The 25,138-nt window shown below is 38.3% G+C and overlaps 1 protein-coding gene across 1 annotated transcript in view; it reads right to left on the reverse strand.

Annotated features, from left to right (window-relative positions):
• Itga8 (integrin subunit alpha 8) overlaps positions 1-25,138 on the reverse strand; it is a 190,939-nt gene that overhangs the window by 119,606 nt on the left and 46,195 nt on the right. The window contains exons 7-12 of the mRNA XM_021155534.2: positions 23,945-24,070; positions 19,877-19,921; positions 16,982-17,025; positions 14,672-14,728; positions 11,929-11,981; positions 2,159-2,364 (exon numbers count right to left, since the gene is read on the reverse strand). Of these exons, the coding sequence (XP_021011193.1) occupies positions 2,159-2,364; positions 11,929-11,981; positions 14,672-14,728; positions 16,982-17,025; positions 19,877-19,921; positions 23,945-24,070 (531 nt within the window). The remainder of the gene's footprint in view (positions 1-2,158; positions 2,365-11,928; positions 11,982-14,671; positions 14,729-16,981; positions 17,026-19,876; positions 19,922-23,944; positions 24,071-25,138) is intronic.

Consider the following 25,138-nt stretch of genomic DNA (forward strand, 5'->3'; position numbering starts at 1 on the left):
AGAGAGAGAGAGAGAGAGAAAGAGAAAGGAGTTTTAGAAAAAATTAAATGCAATCCAAAAGCAATGCCACAGGGACCAAATGACTTGATATATTTTCCAGAAACTTCTGGAATACTGTAGCAACACAGAAGAATGCTATGCCTTATATTGGCACGATGAGTGTGTGCTGAGAATATACTAGTACTAGTACTCACTGGAGAGACAAAGACCCTGGTGTTTGGAAAGTTTGTGGTTGTCAGGACTTTGAATAGAGACACAATTAAGGAAATATTGAAAGCAAGAAATGGTGTAGTAAATGTTTTTTTAAATACTGGCACAATGGAGCATCATTTTAGACTAGGTAGTCAGACAAGTTGTCACTTGAAGCTAAAATCTGAGGTCACAAAGGAATCAAACATGTGACAATTTAAAGGAAGAGCTCTTCTTCCCTTTCAGGAGAAGTAGTTAACTTATAAAGACCCGGAGGTGGAAAGAGCATAGCCAATTTGAGAGCCAGAGAAGGCAGAAAGCTATCTTACATGGGACCTCAAGGGTGAGAGGCCCTACCATATATTAGGAGGCTGGTGGGATGAGAAAGGTACTGTTGTAGGAGTTGCTTCTTTCAAATAATAAAATCAAAAGCTCAATTCCCATTGATTGCTTTATTTAATTGTTCCCTGATCTAATCAACTAGAAGAAGCATATTTTATAATTAAGAGTGCTAGGAAACCCAGAGAGAGCCAACTACTGCTCAAATATAACATTTATCTTCTGGCATATGGATTCTTAGGATTGTCTTGAATACTAAATAGAGACTTTTGTAGTTTGAAAAAGTCACCACACAGCAACAAACGAGTTTACCAAATGAGAGGGGAGTCTCTTTTGGTAGTGAAATGTCTCATTGCATGTTCCTATGTGGACAACACTGAATGAATCAGGACTCAATTATCTTTGAGAATTACATTATAGTGAGGGAACTACAGATTCACTTCTACTGGCTTGCCCAAGATAAATAGTCTAAGCAACCCTGAAGACAATGAACTCAGTAGAAAATAGAAACACTGTCGCGTGTTAGGTAGCAAGGAACATTTTCTGCACTCCCTCTATGTCCTTGACTTTTCAGCTGTCCCCAAATTTAAGCTCAGCTAGCTTGGCATTATTTTGCTTGCTTAATATTCCAGAACACTAATGCCCATAGTCTAAGAGATTCTTCTCTTAGCTTTTAAAAACATGAGAACTGGCTCAAGGGGAAAAACAAGTAGGAAACAGGATGAGAAAGGTAGCTTGCATAACTTCCAACATGGATTCCCTGGGATGATTGTTTTAGAAAGCAACAAGTCAAGCTACTTCATGGGGATCCTGACATTTTTATCGTCCCAGAGCATGGACTCTAACATGAACTTGGTTTTCTTCTATTCTAGGGCTTGAGTTAAGAGCCTCCTTCATGCTGGGCAGATGGTCTACTGCTGACCTGGATTCTTGACCCAAGCATGTATGGTTTATAGGACTCTAACAATGACTAGTTGCTGAGGCTTTTTTTCAAAGACATTTGAGTCCAAAACACTTGGTATTAGTGCATATGAATATCCATCTGATGGGAATCCTTCTTCTGTTAGTTAAATCCAGAAATTTCCTCTTATAGCTTCCTCTTTGAATGACAAACATATTGTGCTTTAGTTCTTCACTTACGTGTCATGAAAATGTATGCAAATTTTGATGTAAGCATGCAGTATTTTATTCTCTGAGACAGTGTCTAGGATGCATCTATAAATTCCTTACTTAAAGAAGTGCATGGTCCAAATAAGGATTTAACACTGTAATATTGCAAGCATGGAAAGGACCTTTAAAATGACATTTACTGACTAAGAATGGGGCAGTATAAACATGCAAAACTACATGCTTGATACCATACTAACATGTATTTATCTCCACTCTATTCATATGAAAATCTACAGCTTTCAAGTCACCAATGAGAAATCACAGGAGAAAATCTCAATGCAATATCTTAATTAATGAAAACATACAAACTTAAGTCTGCCTTGAGATTTTTCAGAATTTATCGAATTCATAATAACTTGACCCCCACCATTAAGAATCTTTTAAATGGCCATAGCTTCCTTCTGGCAATAGTAGCATGGCCCTGAGGTGCAAGCCAGTCCCACCCATTGCTCTAAATTACCATTGTATCCATCTTGGTTCAGGTCCCCCAAGTGGGCCACAGAGCTACCAAATCTTCCAAATGTCTCCGTGCCGGTGAGGACCTGTGGGTCTTGGAAGAGGAGGGCGCTTGCTTGTAGGTACAAGTAGACCTGTCCCACTTCTCTAGGATTACTTTCAAATTCTCGCTCCATAAAGAGAGGTGCCCCAACCAATATGTCATCCATGCTGCAAGGAGCAGAAAGAGGGGACAGTAAACAACCTGGCAGAAAGGTTCTCAGGAGCATCTGTAATCAACCAGATGAGGACATTTCCGTTGCTATGTTTCCTTTCCTGAGAGACATTTTACAATCATCTGATTTCTTTCATAGCTTTGTTTTGTCTACAAAACAGAATGCTGAAGAAAATAAAAGTTGTTAAATTATCACAGTGAACTTTCTAACTATGCGAGAAATGTCTAAGAAGCCACAGACAAGTTGTCCTTTCTGGCTTTTTAATGCATTTCCAGAAACTTGAGCCACATGTGGAAAACACATCAAACCTGTGCGTGTTTTGTTTCTTTGAGGACACAAGAATATGTGCTTAATTTATTGAGCTGACCCTGACTTCTTGTAATAATAAGATTTCAAATAATTTTTGTCCTGTCTGTTCTCTGGTTAAATAAAAGAGGCCAGAGAAGTAATTAATTCTGGCTGGAAAACAAATTTTTATTCCTGATGAAGTATTCAGTCATTCTGTGTATGTCATAACAAGAATCTAATAACATATTTTCAAGACTTAGATTTAGAGATGAGCTATTACTAATGTACTAAAGATAAAAAACAAAAGGAATTGGAGGTGTCTTTGTCACAGAGGTAGACATCACAGAGTGGACAGGATTGGGAATTTTCTGTTTTGTCAGGAGACTTCAAAGTATTTGGTTTTTATTTTCAAAAGTTTTAAGAAAACTCTTACTAACAAAAATTCATACTTTGACTTTTACTAATGACCAGTGCTCAAGTATGTCTGAAGAAAAGTCTCTCTTGGCAGAGGCAGTAATGTGAGGCTCAAGTTCACCTTTGACTCTCACTCTATGCACATTAATGCTGAGGTTAGCCAAGTTATCTAATGCCCTGAGTGCTTTCATTCACATAACTTAATGATACATTGCTATGATGTTTCTACTAATGTTGGACTACTAATACAAGAATATTAATCTGTATATTAATTGTGTAATAAAATCAGTGCTTTGATATGTTATTATTAATATAGAAAAATATGTTAATATATGACATATTTATAATATTATTTTTTAAACTAAAGATAGTATGGAAAGCTATTGAGAGCCAGATACTTTTTTCTTTCTGTCCCCTCCATTCTCTTTACTGTTCCCTCTCCTTTTCTCCCTTCCATTTCCCCCTCTTCCTCACCCAACCCATCCCCATTGCTTCTTTCTCTTTCATTTTTGGAGAGTATCTCCTATGTAGCCCAAGCTGGTCTTGAACTCATGATCTGTTAATCTCAGCCTCCCAAATGTTGGAGTTACAGATGTATACCACCATGCTCAGCTGTAGAGCCAAAATGTTTCCAGAAGCTCTAAGTGGTATGAATAACACACTATACCGATTCCATTGTTCTGACATGTCCCTAAATTCAAAGTTTAACTTCAGTCGGGGCTCTTTTTCTTCTAATGGTTTGTCTTGTTCAACTTCTGTGTGATAGTTTTTCCTGCATCTTATTATATTTTATTTTTTGTTATATTTTTTGAATGAACAATTGAATAAATAGAAAGCTAGCTATTAGGGTAAAGGTTAACAACAGAATTGTTGTTTATACTTGCTAAAAGAGGAAAAATTAGTTTTCTCCAATAGAGTGACCCTGGGAATAGGCACTCCAAAACAGGCTTCAGATAGTTGAGTAACATATAATGAACTACATAGCTGTGTGTGTGTGTGTGTGTGTGTGTGTGTGTGTGTGTTTATTTGGTTAAAGTTGGGTGGCTTCTTTCTTTATTTTTTGTGTGATTTTATTTTGTTTTTGTTTTGGATGGTTTTGTTTTCTCTAAGAAAGAACTTTAATTTTGGTCAGTAGGGAAGAGCAGAGGATCTGGAAGGATTGACAGAGGGGAGAGATATGATCAAGATGTATTTGAATTTACAATTGTTTTAAATAATAAAGAGATAATTAAAAAGAAAGATATATTGTGTATACCTGCTAGGTGTAAGAATGGTGTTTGTAATCTAAAGAATGCAATGTGAGATATTGGGTCAAGTCAACACTTGGAAATGATATTCTTTCAACTTATCACTCATGTAACTGCAAACAAGGCAACCTAAAACAATAAAGTCAGCATCCAGATTAGTGCTGAGATTATAGACAGAGGAGGGCTGGCGCTTGGGAGGAGTGCAGCGATGGCAAGTGACCACATGTGAGAATGTGCTGGGGAATCTAGAAATAAGCTCACTGTGTTGTGAGCCAAGGCAGGTACCTAAGAGTAGAGTCAGAGAGCACTGAATGGCCCAGTGAGCTCCATGATCTGAGCATTGTTGCACATTTAATTGGAAGAATAAAATCTATTAGTAATTCTTAAAATTCAGAAATTTAAAAGTAATCATGTATATTCATGTCATATTGTAGTGTTATCATACATCATATTTCAAATACTATAAGTTATTTTATAATTATGTTATATTTATACAATATATAGTAAGAACACTAAGCCAAAACCTATTAAAATTAGACAAAATATCTGAATTAGATGCCTTCTCAAAGAAGATGCAAGCATATTGGAAGACATCCAACATTGCACATCATTAGGAACTGAAAATTTAAATAATGAGATCTTACTGTAAATCACTTATAACAGCTAAACTCCAAATGCCATTATGTTAGTGTGGATGAAGCAATATGTACATCAACATGGCCACACTGAATCAGCCTAGCAGGTCCTTACAAAGCTGCACATATGCTCGTCACATATGAACTCACATGTGTACACCCTTTCGTGTCTTGAGTGAGCTTAGAACTTAAGCCCACATGAAAAGCTGCATGCATACATTTGCAGCATAACTGCCTAAACTTGGAGACCACCAAGATGTCTTCAAAGACCATGTTGCATCCTCTAGTGAGTATTCTTCAGCAGTCAACAGAAATTAGCACAGAAGCATGGGAAGATACTACAGAGGAAATTGCACACATTACTGACAGAAAGAAGCCAATCTGAAAAGGCCAGTGCTGCATAATTCCAACTATGTGATGTGCAGGAAAAGGCAAACCCATGGAAACCAGTAAGAATGGTGATTCCAGGGATAGGGAAGGGGAAGGGTGTAAGGAGGAAGATACCTTGGATTTGTAAGGCACTGTAATGTAGTCTGAGGGTGACACTGTGTCAATGGGTACATGTAGACACCACATGGCAAGAACTACAGAACCTTATAGGACAGAGTGGACTCTTGCTGTTAATAGGTTTCACCTATGTTAAAACTGTGCCACACTAATGCAAGATGTTAAGGACAGGAGAAGGGGGCGGGGTAAGGAAGAGCATGGCAATGTTGCACTTCCTGATCCATTTCCTATACACCTAAACAGAAAATAGATTAAAACTAGTGACAAAGAAAGGTCCTTGAAGAAGTAACCCATCCTTGAGTCCAGGTGAAGTGAGAAAAATGGGAATTTTGGAATAATAGTGATGTAGACCTATCACTGCCGTAAGCAGGTATAACATGGCGAAGAGCTGTATTTCTTACATGCAAACAGTAATTGACTATACTTCACTGAACACCATTGGAAACATCTCCCCCTGCTCCCTCTTGCCTGCCCTGACACTCCCTGTACAGTAAGTAGCATTTTAAAAAACAGTAGAAGTGTTAAAGAGGGTTTGGGCTGGCTGGTGAGGAGAATATCCAATATTTTAACATTATACTGATGTAAATACAAAAAATTCGTGTACAAAGAGCAAAGTTCATGTTTCCTTCTTTCTCACTCTGCAAGGACTACAAACAAGTAGAAAGTAACTTGGGAATGGATGGAGCCTAGAGATACCACAGTAGGAGACACAGCATCTGAAAACCTCCAGGAGGTGCTTGTAGCAGCTTGCAGTGTGGGAAGGTAGTAGGGGCTGAGGGATGGAGTTTAGGGTTGGCTTTTACTTTTGTTTCAGATTCCAAAAACTAAGAAGGACTTCTAAATGCAACTTCTTCTCTCTCCCTCCCAACTTCCTTCCATCTTCCCACCTCTCGCCTTTATCTCTTTCATTCTTTTTTCTTTCAGGCAGAGTCTAACTATGTTGGCCAAGTTGGCCTGAAATTCAACAGTCTTCTGGCTTAGTCTCCCAAGTGCTGGAACCACAGGCTCACCTCTAACTTAAAATGTTCCAAAATGCATGTCCAAAAATATGTAAAAAATCATTCCACCATTATCCCTCCATCACCTGAGATACATCCCCAACTGGCAAATGCCTCTGGTATTAAGGACTATTGGGAGTAAACTATGTGTGATTTTAAAAATCAGGTCTTGCCAGATAGCCAGCCTGGCTTGAGTTCCAGATCCTCCTGCCCCAGACTCCAGAATATTGTAATTATAAGAGTATGCCACCATAACTGGATAAATCCCTTTTCTGTGTGAGTGCCCAATTCAAGTTTAATATTTAAAATACTGATTAACATAGATAACTTTTGTTGATTATTTGATCAGTAATGGTGTATGATAGGCTGAAGATTATACGTGTGTGTATTTATGTATATTCAAATGGTTTAAATGGGTTTATTTATAAAGCAATTACAAAGAAAGCATCTTCAAGATGTGTTTTCACTAAACCAATTTCCTTTGGTGGTGATGTGGGTGAGATTTAACTTTTCCTGGAAAGGCATTTCACGGAGTAGGATACACGCATCAACTTTATTTTATCTGGAAGGCCAGAGTTTAAATAAGATCTATGCATCTCTGTGAAGCCTATAGGCTTTATGTTTTTCTCTAATTTGTGTCTAAATCCACTCATGACCTAATATAATGGTCAATGCCTCACCCTTCACAAGACATATGGAACAGGACAGTTCCTATTTGTGATAGTGTGAGAGAACCCACCAATGAGAACATCAACATGAAAAACCAGAATTCCTGTAGATGAATGATATTAATAAGTTAATTTAACATAGGAACTCTATATTGTTTTCTCCAGGAGTAAAATTTGTATGCTAATTTACTTCCTGAAGGAATCCAGAACAGTGGACTGCAGAGTTGATATCTAGGCAACCTAACTGGTTTATGATAGTAGGAACTAGCAAAAGTCATTAAGCTAGTTACATTCCTGAACTGAATCTAACTTACAACCATGTTATGTTTTACTGTTCTTGGTTTTCTACCTAATTTATTCATAACAACTTTTTCATGTGAATAAAAAACTTGGGACTGAATCTAGCTTAAATTTTAGTTGCTAAAAGCTACTCCTTTAAAAAGCTTTTCTCCAGGGTGTTCTTAATTTCATTGATGGCTGAAGTCTGATGAAATGTGTTTCCTTTGGTCCTAGGTGGGGCTGTGAACAATGGGTATGGAAATGGCCAAGGTTTCAATTATAATTCTGTCAGTTTCTGAAATAGAATAAATAATTACTACATGGTTCAGTGATTATAATGAAAAATTGAAACAGAGCCTCTTGTCTAGAAATATAACAAAAATTACTATTTCTATTTGCTGTTTCAAAAACCCCTAAAAAGTTTACATAGATAAACAAGTTCATAGAATAAACTGCATCAAGAAACCAAAACTGAAGTGGATTCTGTTTTATTTTCAGTCTGTATATACCATCTTCAAAACCATGGCAGACTTGATAATATCTCATACCAACTAGTATGTGGACAACTGTTTGATCTAAATGTTTGGAATCCATTTATAATATCAGTAGAACTTCTTCTAAATAGAAGTATTCAGATGTACTGATGAATGTTTGTAACCCCTGAACAGGGAGCCTGAACAGGAAGATCATGATTTCAAGGCAAGCTAGGGTTACATGGCAAAAATCTGCCTCAAAAAATAAATACATACATATATAAATACATACATACATACACACACATATATGTATATAAATGGTAAAATCAATACCAACTATCACATTATTTTGTCATTTTGCTTAATATCACCATGTTTTCTTTCCTGGTGTTTAGATACTGGTAAGGACCTGGATTGTGTTGCGCACCAGATAAGCATGCGCAACATGTCAAACAATCTTCATTTGCAGTCTCACACATGGTGCTTAATAATCTTTTGGTGTGAAAAAAGTCTGGTTCAGCTGAGAGAGAGAGAGGAGAGATAGATAGAGAGAGAGAGAGAGAGAGAGAGAGAGAGAGAGACACAGAGAGAGGATAGAGAGAGACAGAAAAAGAAAGAGAGAGACACAGAGAGACACACACACACAAAGACACATATAGGGAGACGAAGACATAGTGTGTGTGTGTGTGGGGGGGGTGTCTTAGATAGGCATGGTCTTTCTAAACCATAGCCATCACCTAGGTGATTTTCTTAGCTCTCTGAATAAACTATATAAACTACCACCATGATCTTGATTTTGCTTGAGTTATCCAGCTCTACCATGGATCTGCCTTTGGTCAATTCCATTTGCTTCCAGAATGCATTTTATTTATTATAGGTCCTTGAATCTCACTGTACCCATGTAATTTAAAACAGCATGTTATTAGCACACTGAAAATTTATGGGCCCTTTATCTGGAAGAAAGACTAGGGTTCATGAATCCATTCTTTAGTAGAAAGATATTATTGATTTCAAAAAAATAATTAAAAAAAGAACTGTGTACACAGCAATTTTGAAAATCACAGCGAAGGACAGATCTTCCACTTGAACATTTCCTGAGTTTATTGTTAACAATTTGTTTGGATCAGCAAGAAACCAAAGAAGCAATTTGTCTTTTGCATGGCAAAAATGTATACTGTAAATATTGATGTCATGGAAATGAGGGTGCTTCCAGGAAAGGGGGTCCCAAGTTGTGAACTCTGGGAAAAGTCACTGGAGTTGCCTGAGGAAGGCTCTTGGAGAAAGGGTAGGCCTAATGGAGCTCCACTCAGTACTCAAGCATGTGTAGTCTGATGCCTGCCCAAGAAAGAAATATTGTTAGGCATGTCTGACTGCTTTCTATGGAACTGACTTCACTATAGAGTGGGTTCACTGAATCTGCATGCCATGCCATGTTTGGGCTTCATGTGTTTCTTTAGCTTAGCTTTTTCCTGAAGTTCTAAGAGGGTTTCATAATAATTATAGCCCATCAAGTTGATAATCTTCTAATGTTATCTTACTCTTTGCAACTAAGACAATTGGAGATGAATGCTATTATTTTATTTAAAATTAATAGCTTGCAGGATAAAATCAGCACTCAGCAAGTCTTTCAAACTCTATCCAGTGTGCAAGTGCTTCAGCTTCCAAACCATTGTTTTGCCTTCTCTGGAGAATAACCAGACAGACAGTGCGCCAGAGAGAATGGTCTCCTTTTGAATCTCCTGTAGTCCATAGGATAATGCCTGCCTGGGGCAGATTCCTTTTAGCCTCCCTGTGATATTGTATGGCCATGTCTATTAAATGCCGTGGGATCTACACATTTTGAAGTCCAAGTTCTCATCATTTTTCAAATCCCTTCGCTGCTTCTAGAATATTTCAGAAACTCCCACCTCTGGGAATTTGTTCTCTCGATGTTTGTGTGGGAAACCTCGTTCTACCTATGACTATGGCCGTATTTTGCTGTGATTTTCTCATGCAGATCTTTCTCATTTTAAAATGACATCTCTCCCAATATATCTTCTCTGTTTTTCACTATAAATTCGTCAGCAGAATTTATTTTATAGATCAGTTTTAGATTCAAAGTAAATTTGGACATAATGCACAGAGGTCTGTGTTACCCTCCTACAGGTAGTTTTCTCGACCATCATGTCTCCTATCATAGAAGAATATTTATTAAACAGTAAACCAATATGCAGAAATAATTATCCAAGTACCTCATTTACCTGGATCTCACTCCTGCTGCTTTATGAGATTTAGCAAATATGCAAAGATTGTATCTCACAATGGTTATGTTGACTGATAAATCCTCTGAGCCCTATTCATTCACCCTTTCCTCCTAGGATCTTGGGCAAGCACTGAAGTTTTTCAATTTGCATAGTTTTACATTTTCCCAAATAGCCATTGGAATATATAGCACATATCTTTTCCAGAATTTCCCAGAGAGACAGATTCACTTCCTCCCTTCCTCCCTCTCCTACCCGCTCCCTCTTTCTCTTCTTCCTCCCCCTCCTTTTCTTCCTTCCTTCCTTCCTTCCTCCCTCTCTCTCTCTCTCTTTCTCTCTCTCTCTCTCTCTCTCTCTCTCTCTCTTTCTTTCTCCTCTTTCTCTTCCTCCTTAGTAATGTAGTAATTAGGCACTCAGAGTTTACCCATATCTTTTTTTTTAATGCTGAATAATATCTTATTCTCTAGATTTGCCATAGTTTATTCACTTGTTTTCTTTCTTTCCAGCTTTCTTTCTCCATAGAACTCAATACCATCTGACATACTCTTCATTTGACTTATTGATTTGGGGCTATATTTCCCACCTTCCAACTCTAACTTAAATTTCATGGTAGTGCAGCATTCAATCAATACACAGTGGACAAAATAAGGATGTTCAACAAAAGGAAAAAAGTAAAAACATTTTCCGGGATGTACAGAAAGTACTCAAAATTTTCCACTTGTATGCCACACCATGATAATAAAAATACTTGCAGTTTTGTAAGTGTGAGAGAGACACAACCTATTGATGATCCATCTAAGATGATTAGATCTGATGATAAAATATAGTAAGGATACTTCAGATACTTGCTTTGTACAAAACCATGTAATCCGTGGGAGCAGAGGTCTATCTGCCTCACTCACCTTAGTGAGTGCTGTGAGTGCCTGAGAATAATGCCCTCCATAAGAGATTCTCCAATGGCATTTGTTAAATGAATGACCAGTAAATCTCAACGTAAAGACTTTTCTCTTCCTCCTCCTCTTCATACTACCTCTCTTCCTCTTCCTCTTCTTGCTCCTCCCCTCTGCCTCCTTCTTCTTCTTTGGACCTTCCTTCCCTTGTTATACACTCTGTTCTGTCCTATATACTCTACTGTAGACTTGAACTCATAGTGTCCCAGTTTAGTCTCAGAAAGACTTGTTAGAGCCACACTTGGCTAACATTTTTTTAATACTTTGCCAAACTATCTCTCAAGTGCCTTGATAAAACAAAGGGTGTGTATAATCATTTACTTTAGATACAATTACTTACAGACAACCACAATTCAGTAGTGGAGTTTAGCTCAAGCTCAACTGTAATTCACTGCCAGGACTGGAAATAATTTAATTTTTCATGTTCTTTAGGAATTTTACTGATAGGTTGGCTAAAGCAATATAGGAAGGAAAAAATTCATAGATGTGTAAAACATTTTATAATTGTATCACATAAAGGGAAAACCTTTAGGCACAAAGAGAAATAAATGAGCAAGCCCCTCGCTCGCTGCTGTTTGAATGGTAAATGGCCATTTCTTGTATAATATCAGAGTAAAACCAAACAAAAATTGTACTCTTTTTAGAAGTGGCAGATGTGGAAACTCCCAGCAAGACATAAAATAAGATGACAGAATTCTTTATTACATGCATCCTCTTGTCCTGAACCAAAAGTTAAAACAAGAGAGCCTCTATCTTGCTCAGGAAGTACAAAAGGATGTGGTTGATAAAGGAAATATATAACATCTTTTATGGATGGACATGACTTGCAGCAAGAGAGGAACTTCTTATAAACTTACCCATCATTGTTAACATCTGATACCACAACAGTATATCCGAAATAAGATGCCATCTGCAATACAATAATAGATTTTGTGTTCAAGAAGCCAAGTTCATAGTCACCTCTTACTTATTCATGAGAAATGACTCTCACTGTGCCACAATTTTGCATTTGAATTCATAGACCCCAGACCTTGTTCCAAGTGTTCAAGTCATTTAGTTTAACCTCTGACCTAATGAATAATTCCCTCCATAATAATCCTGACATCTGCTGGTACATCATCTGGATACATTAGGTCCACTCAATTGGTGGACAGAACTATTAGGAGGCTCCTTCTACTTGTAGTCTTTCTATGACATCTAGTGCTTTAATATACTTAGTTCAGCCATTTTGAACCCCTCAGAACCAACTCAGATTCACCACATGTGGAGTACTTCCAGGACATTTTCAGATGCTACACTGTTGAGCTCCGAGATTCCAGATAGCATCCTCCAAGAACAGATGGTACTCATAAGCACAGTGACAGAAAAGTAAAGTAGGAATTACGCTATCTAGTTTGGTTTCTATGTTATTAAATCACAATATGATTTTAATTTTAGGGAAATCCACAACTCATCAAATTACAGTGAGATCATATTTAATAAGACTTCCAAGTCTTTTCAGTGAGTGTAAATACTATATAATCATATCCCACAGTTTCCCCTCAGAGTTGTTTTAAAAGAGTTTTATAATTTGTTTCAGTCTGGATCATCTTTTCACCTTACCAATGTTGTTCTTTGTGTGTGTGTATGTATTTGTCTCATGTTCACATGTGTGTACAGGTGTACATATGTATACAAGTGTGTGAGGCCACAGATCAGCATCTTCTTCAGGTTTTCCCTATGAGAAATTTTTGAGACAGATACTCTTACTGATTCTGGACTTTACTAATCTGGATATATTCGGATGTATTTCTTTGCAACATTCCCTTTTCTCTGGCTCCCAAGTTCTGGGGTTACACACATTTGCCACTGTGCCTGCCCCTAGGCCAACAGGTACTGCAAATCAGGTGTTCAAGTTTGCATCACAAGCACCTTCCCAAAGGCTCTAGCCCCACCTCTCTTTCTTTAGTCTGCAATCTGATACTTTAACTGACTTAATCTCCAATCATCCACTAATTCAATCAAAATATAGCCCACTAGAAACTATGTTCCCTGGAAGGCAGACTTCAGTCTGTCTTGAGCTCTTTCCTGTAGTGACACTTTTGGAATTTTGGTTTCCTTAGAAAACAGATATATTTTAAGAATGTGCTTTCGTTTTAACCCCAGGCGTAAGGATATGGAACTGCTTCATAGCAGCTGACTATGAGTTGCCTCGTGCTATAGCAGAGACATGGCTTTGCCAGCTGCAGATAGTTTCTGCAATTTTGTGATGTTTGCAATTCTCCAACTTATCAGAGGTATATATATGCTTGAGCTCCGTAGGTGGGTTGAGTGGTTGTTGGTTATTTAGGGGGGTTGGTGGCAGTTTTTTTTAGTAGTTATGATCAAAGAATAAGAAGAAAGAAATTAGATCCAGATTCTCTCTTCTTTCTCACCTATCTAGTGGTAGGGAGTGATATGTGGGGGTAAAGGGTGGGAAAAGGAAGAACCCACAAAGTAGCTAAGAGAAGCTATTCTTTCCTGCAATTCCTGAGCAATATACGGATCATGGTAGACTCCATTGTGATACAAAATCCCTCCAGCAGAGCTATTCAAACTTGACCAACTATCCACCTTCACTATCACCCCAGCCTCATTTATCCCTGCCACCCAACAAAGTACCAGGAGAGGTATGAAATTCCTTGTTGAAAATTTCACCGCAATGAAACTCAAACTTTGCACAAGATATGAAAGGCTCTTTCTGTTCATTCAAAGCCCTTGCTAATTGATTCTCTGGACATTGTTTTCCTGGATGGCAGGGTTACCATCAGTGCTTGAAATAAAAAGTGAAAAATTTCACAAGGTCACAATACCATAGTGAGAGACTATCAAAACAAATAAGGGCTAGGGATTAACTCAGGGTAGAGCATATAGCTAATGTGTGCAAAGGCCTGTCTGTATTTCATCCTCATGGCGACAAATGGGAAGCAAGGAGCTTAATGCAGATTGCTAGGGTCAGCTTCATGGTTTGCACTCAATTTTACACAAGTGTGGCAAATAGAAAACCTTTAAAACCAGATAGTTCTAGACTAGCACCCACCAGAGGTGCCACACAGTTACTCTCAATTCAGACTAATTTCTTGCTTGCTTATAGCCGTGGCAGTTCTCAGGAGCCTCCGATTTGTCTGGCTAGTTTCTGTGTGAAAGCCTGCATATTCTTTGCCATGGGCTTTGTGTTTAGGCACTTCTGCTGGGAGTCTGTCAGCCTTTGCACTACCTCCACCATATGATATAATTCTGTTTTATTTTCTTCAAATTATTGATCACCATCTGAAGTAAAATCAACTGTGTCATTCTGCTTCTTCCATACACAGCAGCTTGAGGGCTGGGATTGATTAGGTATGCCATTGTTCATTACTTCCTGAACAAATGAATGAATACCTGATATGAACATTGGATGTTTTGTATTTAAATGTCTACCCTTTAGGCTGGTTATAATGGTGTGAATCTGTAATCTTAGTACTGGGGAGGTTGAAGCTGTAAGACTACTTGAGTTCAAGGCCAACCTAGGCTACACAGTGAGTTTGAGGAGAGTTTGACTGAGACTTTGTGTGAAGACAACAACAATCAAAAAGTTTTTACCTGCTCACCAGTAAAATTCTGAATGAAGGTCATATCTGTGGAGTTAATGATGGAGACCTGAAATTGCAGAAGTGAGACAGTATATCATTCAACAGAATCAGAAAATGTTAAATGATGCCGATTTAAATCACTTAAAATTCTTCTGAAGTATAATAGCCCCCAAGTGTGGTCTTAGCAAAAGGCAACTGAACTTTGAAACAAAGAGCATGCTGATGACCTTAGAAGGGGAGATAATTAAATGCAAAGATATGGATGGCAGTTGGCATGTTAGCCACTTATTTTGTCTGATCATGATTTTTTCATAAACACATCTGTGTGCTTATGCTATTAGGAGGCTGATGAATGGCTCATTGGAAAATAAGCCATTTTTAAGTCCTATCCACATAGAAAAAAAATGTCTCCTTTAATTCTCGTTAGCCAAATGCAAACCTGAAAATTGTATATATTGTCTAGATTGTATTTTATTTTAATTTACTTTTTCAGACAGAGATTCATACATCTTAAGCTGACCTGGAACTTCGTGTGTAGCCTAGTGTACTGGCTAGTTTTGTGTCAACTTGACACAGGCTGACGTTATCACAGAGAAAGGAGCTTCAGTTGGGGAAATGCCTCCATGAGATCTAAGTGTGGGGCATTTTCTCAATTAGTGATCAAGGGGAAAAGGCCCCATGTGGGTGGGACCATCTCTGGGCTGGTAGTCTTGGATCATATAAGAGAGCAGGCTGAGAAAACCAGGGAAGCAAGCAAGCCAGTAAGTAACATCCCTCCATGGCCTCTGTATCAGCTCCTGCTTCGTGCCCTGCTTGAGTTCTAGTTCTGACTTCCTTTGGTGATGAACAGCAGTATGGAAGTGTAAGCTGAATAAACCCTTTTCTCCCCAACTTGCTTCTAGGTCATGATGTTTGTGCAGGAATAGAAACCCTGACTAAGACACCTAGGTTAACTTAGACTCTGGATTCCTCTGAACTTAACAGCCTCTTGAGTGGTAGTAGAGTATCCACATCATGCACATTGTAAATACTTGGGTGGCTACATGGAAATGCTCATGTGAGTGCAGCTAAATAAGTGTCCTCGTGCATGCGGAAGCCAGAGGTCAACATCAAGTGTCATTCCTAGGGAATCCTCTACCTACTTCTTTAATACAGGGTCTCTCTTTGGCTAGAGGCTTGACAGATGAGCTAATCAGGCTAGGCAGCAAGTTCCAGGGGTCAGCCTGTCTCTCCCTCCCTAATGCTGGGAATCCCATGTCTGACTTTTTCCACACTAAGTCTGAGAATCAGATATATGTTCTTGTGCTTGCACAGAAAGCTCTCAACTTTCATCAAACCCAGACACTATTGCACAATGCCAGAAAGATTTTGCTGAAGGGACCCTGTTATAGCTATCTCGTATGAGGCTATGCCAGTGCCTGGCAAATACAGAAGTGGATACTCACAGTCATTTATAAGATGGAACACAGGGCCCCCAATGGAGAAGCTAGAGAAAGCATTCAAGGAGCTGAAGGGGTCTGCAACCCAATAGGTGGAACAACAATATGAACTAACCAGTACCCCCAGAGCTCGTACCTCTAGCTGCATATGTATCAGAAGATGGCCTAGTCGGCCATTACTGGGAAGAGAGGCCCCTTGGTATTACAAACTTTATATGCCCCAATACAGGGCCAGGGTCAAGAAGCAGGAGTGGGTGGGTAGGGGAGCAGGGCGGAGGGAGGGTATAGGGAACTTTCAGGATAGCATTTGAAATGTACATAAAGAAAGTATCTAATAATAAATAAATAAATGGAAAAGATTTTAGCTGAAAAAAAAAAAAAGAAGAAAGCTCTCAACTGATTAAGCTCTTGCCCTCAGTCTGTAAGCCCTTTTATGCCATCTCCTTGTGAATGCCTTTTTTCTAACTTCTTACTGACCAGTAATGATGGGATTAAATATTATCCATTTTGGATATTTTGACACTTTGGAATGACAACTGGTTTTAAAGCACCTTTATAGAGAAATGAGTTAGGGGCCTGGAGATAAGCTCATCTTTTAGGTATCCTCTAAATCCAGTGGCATGTGCCTTTGTGAAGGAGAAAATACACGCGTAGAAGGAATTTTGTGTACATTTTTTATAATTAAGACTTTACACATTTTGGTTTCACGGGGACCCCCAGAAACCATGCCATTAATGTGCTTGCATTTGTTCCCCTCTGGGTTGAGTAGGAAAACAGCCCACTACTGTAGCAGGAAATATTTAGTAAAGGACATTTAAAATGGTCTAAAGTCACATGGGGGAAAACACTTCAGTACACATAGAATATGTCTTGATACTCACATATCCAAAGTTCTGTGCTCCTCTTGGAATCCCAGCAACCAATTCTAGAGATAAGAAGATAATTTTGAGGGGAACAACATACATACACACACACACACACACACACACACACACACACACACACATACACATACACATACACATACATATACGGGGGTGCATGTGTGTGTGTGTGTGATGTGTGTGTGTTCATGTGCATAGGGTATACATGGATGCAGGTATCAAAAGGAGGAGAACCTTGGATGTTTTTTTCACAGGAGACATCTACCTTGGATTTTTGAGACTAGGTCTCTCAGTGGGATTTAGTGTTTATATAATTACCTCAGCTCTCCTGGCTTTGTTGCCAGAGCCACAAAGATCTGCCTGCTTCTGCTTCCCAGACCTAGCTTTACAAGCACAAGCCACCATGGTGTCTATTTTAGATGGGTTCTTAGGATAGAACTCAGGTCCTTATGTTTCTATGAGTTGTACATTACTACTGAGCCATCTCCTCAGCTTCCAGTATATTTAAAGCCATTTAGCATCCAAGTGCTAAGGATGGTGGTGCCTTGTAAACAGTGATGCAGAGGGTAAAGATGGCACCTTGTATGTAAATGGTGATGGGGAGTGTTACAAGCTCGAAATTTGCAGGATTTGCAGTTGCATTCTGCCTGATGTTTCTTTACAGATGACAGAAAACAAACAAGCAAAAGTCACACTTTGAGCTGTTGCAATCTGCATACTACATAGCATGCACCTCTGCCCTTCAAAACATCCTCTTGTCTTTGCAGGTATACATGTGATTTAAAATTAAACCTTTCCCTGAGGCTTTGATCACATCTGCTCTGGGGACATCTTTTATACCACCACAAAGGTACTCCTTGGAGCTTCAGTTATCATGAGGGCCATCTGTGGACCAATCAGCACAGGCCAAAGATTCCATATTAAGAATCCACATCAAGAAGAGTTCATGAACGCATTTTTCTTCTCATTCTTTTTTGCCATGTTATTATTTATTTGTGTGTGTGTGTGTGTAGCAGGTTTGTGTGTGCCTATGAGTATGTTTGTGGAGGCCAAAGATTTGATACAGTCTTCTATTATTTTCCACTTTAGTTTTTGAAAACAGGGTCTCTTATTGAACTTAGAGCTTACTGTTCAACTTAGACTTTGGTTACTGAGACTCAAGGAGTCCTATCTTTGCCCCTAGGTCCTTGATGCTGCACCAAGCTTTTTATATAGGTGCCGAGGACCAGAACTTAGGTCTTTACTCTTGTGTAGCAGTCTTTTTCTCATTGAATCATCCCTCTAGGCCCTCATATTCTCTTTTATTCAGCTCTCCAACTCGTCCCATTGATAATGAGCATGGATGGCCATAGATTCGCAATGGTCTAACGAACTGTTTGAGATGCCCTTGACAGTGCCTTTATTTTATAAATCCTCAACTCATACAAAGTCAGAATGCATTTTCTAGATACTACTGAAATACAGTGAAAATTACTAGTGTCCCTGCAGGCTGTCATGCTACCCATGTCAGTAATGAACTAAACCTCTGAGCTGTAAGCCAGTCTAAATACCTAATATATATATTTATATTTATATATATTATATATATAAATATATATATTATTTTATTATATATATTTATATATATAATAATATTTATACATATATATAAAGAGTTGTTGTGGTCATGGTATCTCTTCACAGCAATAAAATCCCACGTAAGACAGCAGGTGCTCTGTGTTCGTCACACCCAATATAGTGAATCTCTGAGATTAAGGAGAATTTGTTTACTTCTGCATTCACAGTATTTAACAGATCCTGGAATGTTGTAGATACACAAAAAAGTCTGTAACAAATGAATAGGTGGCAGAGACCTTCGAAGAGCTAGAAAATGAGATGACACAGGAATTTATAGAAGTGCGATGCTAAGTAAGGAGTTGAGGACATGCCATTTGACAACTAGCCTAAAAAGTTAAGTATGATGGGAAGACAGGCATAGGACTAGAGGTTTGGAAACAGGATAAACAATGAAGGCTGTCTATGAGAAGAAGGAGTAGTCTGTTCTGTTATTTGGGATTGGGCTTGTCTAATGGAGAAAGGGGAAAAGTGTTGACATGTAAGGGTGATGTCAGGTGGAGTAGGGCACCTAAGATATGCACTGCTATAAATTAGAGTGGAAAATCTGGATTTTTTTCACTCTGACCTATTATTATGCAAGTGTGACCTATTAAGTCATTTAATCATCTGTATGGTTTTGACTTATAATCCTGGCAACTTTCCTCATTTATAATTGCTTAATTAGATTTTATAGGGATAGGAATAGATTCTTTTTGTTAGTTTGGGTTTTTTGTGTTTTTTTTTTTTTTTTTTTTTTTTTTTTTTTTTTTTTAGGTTGGGTTTTTCTGTGTAGCCCTGGCAACCCAGGAACTCACTCTGGAGATCAGGCTGTGAAACTCATTCCAGTGAAATTCTTTGAAATAAAATGCTGTGTCAATGNTAATCATCTGTATGGTTTTGACTTATAATCCTGGCAACTTTCCTCATTTATAATTGCTTAATTAGATTTTATAGGGATAGGAATAGATTCTTTTTTTTTTTTTGGTTTTTTTTTTTTTTTTTTTTTTTTTTTTTTTTTTTTTTTTTTTTTTGAGGTTGGGTTTCTCTGTGTAGCCCTGGCAACCCAGGAACTCACTCTGGAGATCAGGCTGTGAAACTCATTCCAGTGAAATTCTTTGAAATAAAATGCTGTGTCAATGTGTATATATTTTCCACAAAAATTATCACATAGATATATACATTTCATCTACATAAATCTTTGTGTAGCAAAAATCAATCATATTTACAATAAGACTTATGTGTCATTTAGCATTCCCCAAGCTTTTAAAATGATTTAAGTTTAAGGATGTCTCTGACCTTGCTGAGAGTCCCCGGTGAATTCTCCAGCAGCGACTGAATATCCTATATTAAAGAGAAAAAAAAGAATGAATTGCATTTGATAAGAAATGAATTGTCTCTAGAGAAAGTAAGGAGCGATCATGATCCTGTGTTGTTCAGAAACCTCTACTAACAATTTTAAAAGTCAAAGGATCTATAAGAGGAAAAATAATCACACCAATATAAACACTTTCAGACAAATTCCTGGCTCTAAAGAAAATCAGCCACACAGATCTTCCATAGACTCGTGGACCCAAAAGGTCGGATTTTCAGATCAGCCTTCAGAGCATGAGTTCATGGCCCCTGTAGGTGCAGGTGGCAGCTGATTCTTTTAAAAAGTGGCAAATTCATCTGTCATTAAGCATAATTTCTATAAGACAGCCTTTGCAATCCTGATTAGTTACTGATCATCATGATGACCTACTTTTAATGTAGCATAAATTTTTTATTGTTTGTTTTTATTATATATTTTCTTTATTTGCAATTCAAATGCTATCCCTTCTTCCTATTTTCCTCTCTGAAAATCACCTATCCCCTCCTCTTCCCCCTGCTCCCCAACCCACACACTCCCACTTCCTGGCCCTGGCATTCCCCTATACTGGGGCATAGAATCTTCGAAAGACCAAGGGTCTCTCCTCCCACTGATGGCCGATTAGGGCATCCTCTGCTACATATGCATTTAGAGAAACGAGTCCCACCATGTGTTTTTTTGATTGGAGGTTTAGTCCCAGGGAGTTCTGGGGTTACTGGTTAGTTCATATTGTTGATCCTCTTATAGGGCTGCAGGCCCCATCAGCTCCTTGGGTACTTTCTCTAGCTCCTTCACTGGGGACCCTGTGCTCTGTCCAATGGATGACTGTGGGCATTCACTTCTATATTTGTCAGGCACTGGCAGAGCCTCACAGGAGACAGCTCTGTCAGGTTCCTGTCAGCAAAATATTGTTGGCATCTGCAATAGTATCTGGGCTTGGTGGTTGTTTATGGGATGGATTCCCAGGTTCGACAGTCTCTGGATGGTCCTCCCTTCAATCTCTGCTCTGAAATTTGTCTCTGTAACTTCTTCCATTGTTCCCCATTCTAAGAAAGATCAAAGTATCCACACTTTGGTGTTCCTTTTTCTTGAGCTTCATATGTTTTGCAAATTGTATCTTGTATCTTGGGTATTCTAAGTTTCTGGGCTAATATCCACTTATCAGTGAGTGCATATCATGTGTGTTCTTTTGTGATTGGGTTACCTCACTCAGGATGATATCCTGCAGATTCATCCATTTGCCTAAGAATTTCAGAAATTCATTGTTTCTAATAGCTGAGTAGTACTCCCTTGTGCAAATGGACCACATTTTCTGTAGCCATTCCTCTGTTGAGGGTCATCTGGATTCTCTCCAGCTTCTGGCTATTATAAATAAGGCTGCTATGAACATAGTGGAGCATGTGTCCTTATTACCAGGTGGAGCATCTTCTGGGTATATGCCCAGGAGAGATATTACTGGATCTTCTGCTAGTACTATGTCTAATTTTCTGAGGAACTGCCAAACTGATTTCCAGAGTGGTTGTACAAGCTTGCAATCCCACCAACAATGGAGGAGTGTTCCTCTTTCTCCACATCCTCGCCAGTATCTGCTGTCACCTGAATTTTTGATCTTAGCCATTCTGACTGGTATGAGGTGGAATCTAGGGTTGTTTTGATTTGTATTTCCCTGATGATTAAGGAAGTTGAATATTTTTTAGGTGCTTTTCAGCCATTTGGTATTCCTCACTTGAGAATTCTTTGGTTATCCCCATTTTTCATATGGTTATTTGGTTTTCTGGAGTCTAACTTCTTGACTTCTTTGTATATATTGGATATTAGCCCCCTATCGAATTTAGGATTGGTAAAGATTTTTTTCCCAATCTGTTGGTTACCTTTTTGTTTTATTGACAGTATCCTTTGCCTTACAGAAGCTTTGCAGTTTTATGAGGTCCCATTTGTCGATTCTTGATCTTAGAGCACATTCTTGTTCTGTTCAGAAAATTTCGCCCTGTGACCATATCTTCAAGGCTCTTCCCCACTTTCTCCTCTATAAGTTTCAGTGTCTCTGGATTTATGTGGAGTTCCTTGATCCACTTAGACTTGAGCTTTGTACAAGGAGATAAGAATGGATCAATTCGCATTCTTCTACATGCTAAACTCCAGTTGAGCTAGCACCATTTGTTGTAAATGCTGTCTTTTTTCCTCTAGATGGTTTTAGCTCCTTTGTCAAAGTTCCAGTGATCATAGGTGTGTGGGTTCAATTCTGGGTTTTCAAGTTTATTCCATCGATCTACTTGTCTATTGCTGTACCAGTACCATGCAGTTTTTATCACAATTGCTCTGGAGTACAGTTGAGGTCAGGCATGGTGATTCCACCAGAGGTTCTATTACTGTTGAGAAGAGTTTTTGCTATCCTAGGTTTTTTGTTATTCCAGATGAATTTGCAAATTATCCTTTATAAATCTGTGAAGAATTGAGTTGGAATTTTGATGGAGATTGCATTGAATGTGTAGATTGCTTTCGGCAAGATACTATATTAATCTTTTACTATATTAATCCTGCCAATCCATGAGCATGGGAGATCTTTCCATCTTCTGATATCTTCTTTGATTTCTTTGTTCAGAGACTTGAAGTACTTATACAGATCTTTCACTTCCTTAGTTAGAGTCACACCAAGGTATTTTATATTATTTGTGACTATTGTGAAGGATGTTGTTTCCCTAATTTCTTTCTCTGCCTGTTTATCCTTTGTGTATTGAAAGGCCACTGATTTGTTTGAGTTGATTTTATATCCAGCTACTTCACTGAAGTTGTTTATCAGGTTTAGGAGTTCTCTGGTGGAATTTTTGGGGTCACTTATATACACTATCATATTATCTGCAAATAGTGATATTTGACTACTTCCTTTCCAATTTGCATCCCTTTGATCTCCTTTTGTTGTCTAATTGCTCCAGCCAAGACTTTAAGTACTATATTGATTAGGTAGGGAGAAAGTGGGCAGCCTTGTCTAGTCCCTGATTTTATTGGTATTTCTTCAAGTTTCTGTCCATTTAGTTTGATTTTGGCTACTGGTTTGCTGTATATTGCTTTTACTATGTTTAGGTATGGGCTTTGAATTACTGATCTTTCCAAGTCTTTTATCATGAATGGGTGTTGGATTTTGTCAAATGCTTTCTCCACATCTAACGAGATGATCATGTGGTTTTTGTCTTTGAGTTTGTTTATATAGTGGATTACATTGATGGATTTCTATATATTGAACCATCCCTGCATCCCTGGAATGAAGCCTACTTGATTGTGATGGATGTGTTCTTCAATTTGGCTTTCAAGAATTTTATTGAGTATTTTTGCATCGATATTCATAAGGGAAATTGGTCTGAAATTCTCTTTCTTTTTTGGGTTTTTGTATGGTTTAGGTATCAGAGAAATTGTGGCTTCATGGAGTGAATTGGGTAGAGTACCTTCTGTTTGTATTTTGTGGCATGATGAGCTACTCTTAATTCCTTTCAGGATAGTGGCCCACAGATGTCATTGAACTCAAACACAAAGTTCCATCTACACTGACAAAATATAACCATAACTTAATTTTTCAATGCATAAAGCAATGAACATATCACTTGGACACCCAATCATGGGTAACATTAATATTAAAATGACATTGTATGGTTTTCATATAATAAAATTTGAGAACAGTCTTGCATATAGAATGATTCTTGTTTAAACCAGACAGGTCTGCTGTCATGTCGCCCCATAGCATGAGCAGCAGCCCTGCTGATATAAATGTCTTCTACCAGTAATACACCGTAGGAGAATGTCAGTGAGCTTACAGAATATTAGCTAGAATCATGTATGTTATGCATGATAAAGCAAGTTGTGCTGAGAAAGACAATGTAAGGGTCTACTCAAAATTATAAGAAAGAAAGCTTCCAGAAGATGTCAGATAACACCAGATAAGTCAGGACAAAACAAAAAATCACATGTACATTTAATTTATTTGCCTTCTGAGAAACTACCAGTTCCTGAGCAATGGTTCTTACCAAGGTAGCTGTCATCATAGGAAGCTGGAGCCACGTCTGTCTGTTTTTCTGCGGCCAATTTTCGTAGAATATCCTTGAATGAGTAATTTGCAATGATGTCTGCTATACTGACAGTGATCACCTGACCTGCGATGGGACAAATTAATACATCCACTGAGTGAATGCAAGGGTCAGGCTCTTGCTCAGCAAACCTGGAACCACACCACACACTCTTGAATGCTATCAAGGACTTGGTCCCTCCCTGCCCCCCAAACTGACAGGCAGAGGTTAGTTATAACTGACTAGAACATTCCTTTGTAGTGGAAGGCCAAAGATGAACAGCAGTGTTTTATCCATCTTCCTGTACTTTTCATGGATATCCCCACTCTGCCTTCAAGTGATAAAAACAGGAAGAAATAAAGGCAATTGCAAGTGAAAATTTACATTTACATTGATAGTCTAAATTGGGGCTGGGCTTCATTTCATGGACTGCCTACATAGCATGCCCAACTCAACATGAAACTGAGCAGGGAAAACGGAGAGCCATGCCTCGAGCTCCAGCACTTCAGAGGTGGAGGCAGAAGGATCAGAAGTTCAAGATCATCCTGGGCTACACAGTAGGTTTGAGCTCAGGCAGGGCTACATGAGAGACTGTCCAAAACAAACAAACAAACAAACAAACAAACAAAAAGAACAACAATAAAACAAAACTATAATGTTCTAGTCAGAAGGACATGTAACATCAAACAGTAATATATGTTTTTTCATGCTTAAAGAAGTTGTTGGTGTTCTCAAAGGTCACATAGTTTTACTAGTGGCTGTACAACCAGTCTCCTTTGCATTCCAATAAGGGGTTTTGGTTTTTTGCAAATACGTGTGGAACTTGCTTACTTGACAGATTATAAAGTTCTCATCCCAGTTGAAGGAAAGATCTAATAAATTTTTGAGCCCTTTACATTTATTGAAAAACTGTATAGAGAAACAATGAAATTATGATAGTAAGAGGCATCTATGTCCAATGAGATCTAAAATTTCACCAAGAGAGAGACAGACAGAGACAGACAGACACACACACCCCCCAAACACATAGAGAGAGAGAGAGAGAGAGAGAGAGAGAGAGAGAGAGAGAGAGAGAGAGAGAGAGAGAGAGAGAGAGAGAGAGAGAGAGATTGATTGATTCATGGCTACCAATGTTACAATGTTTTACAATGTTAA

Source organism: Mus caroli, chromosome 2 (assembly GCF_900094665.2).
Source record: "Mus caroli chromosome 2, CAROLI_EIJ_v1.1, whole genome shotgun sequence".
Lineage (NCBI taxonomy): Eukaryota > Metazoa > Chordata > Mammalia > Rodentia > Muridae > Mus > Mus caroli.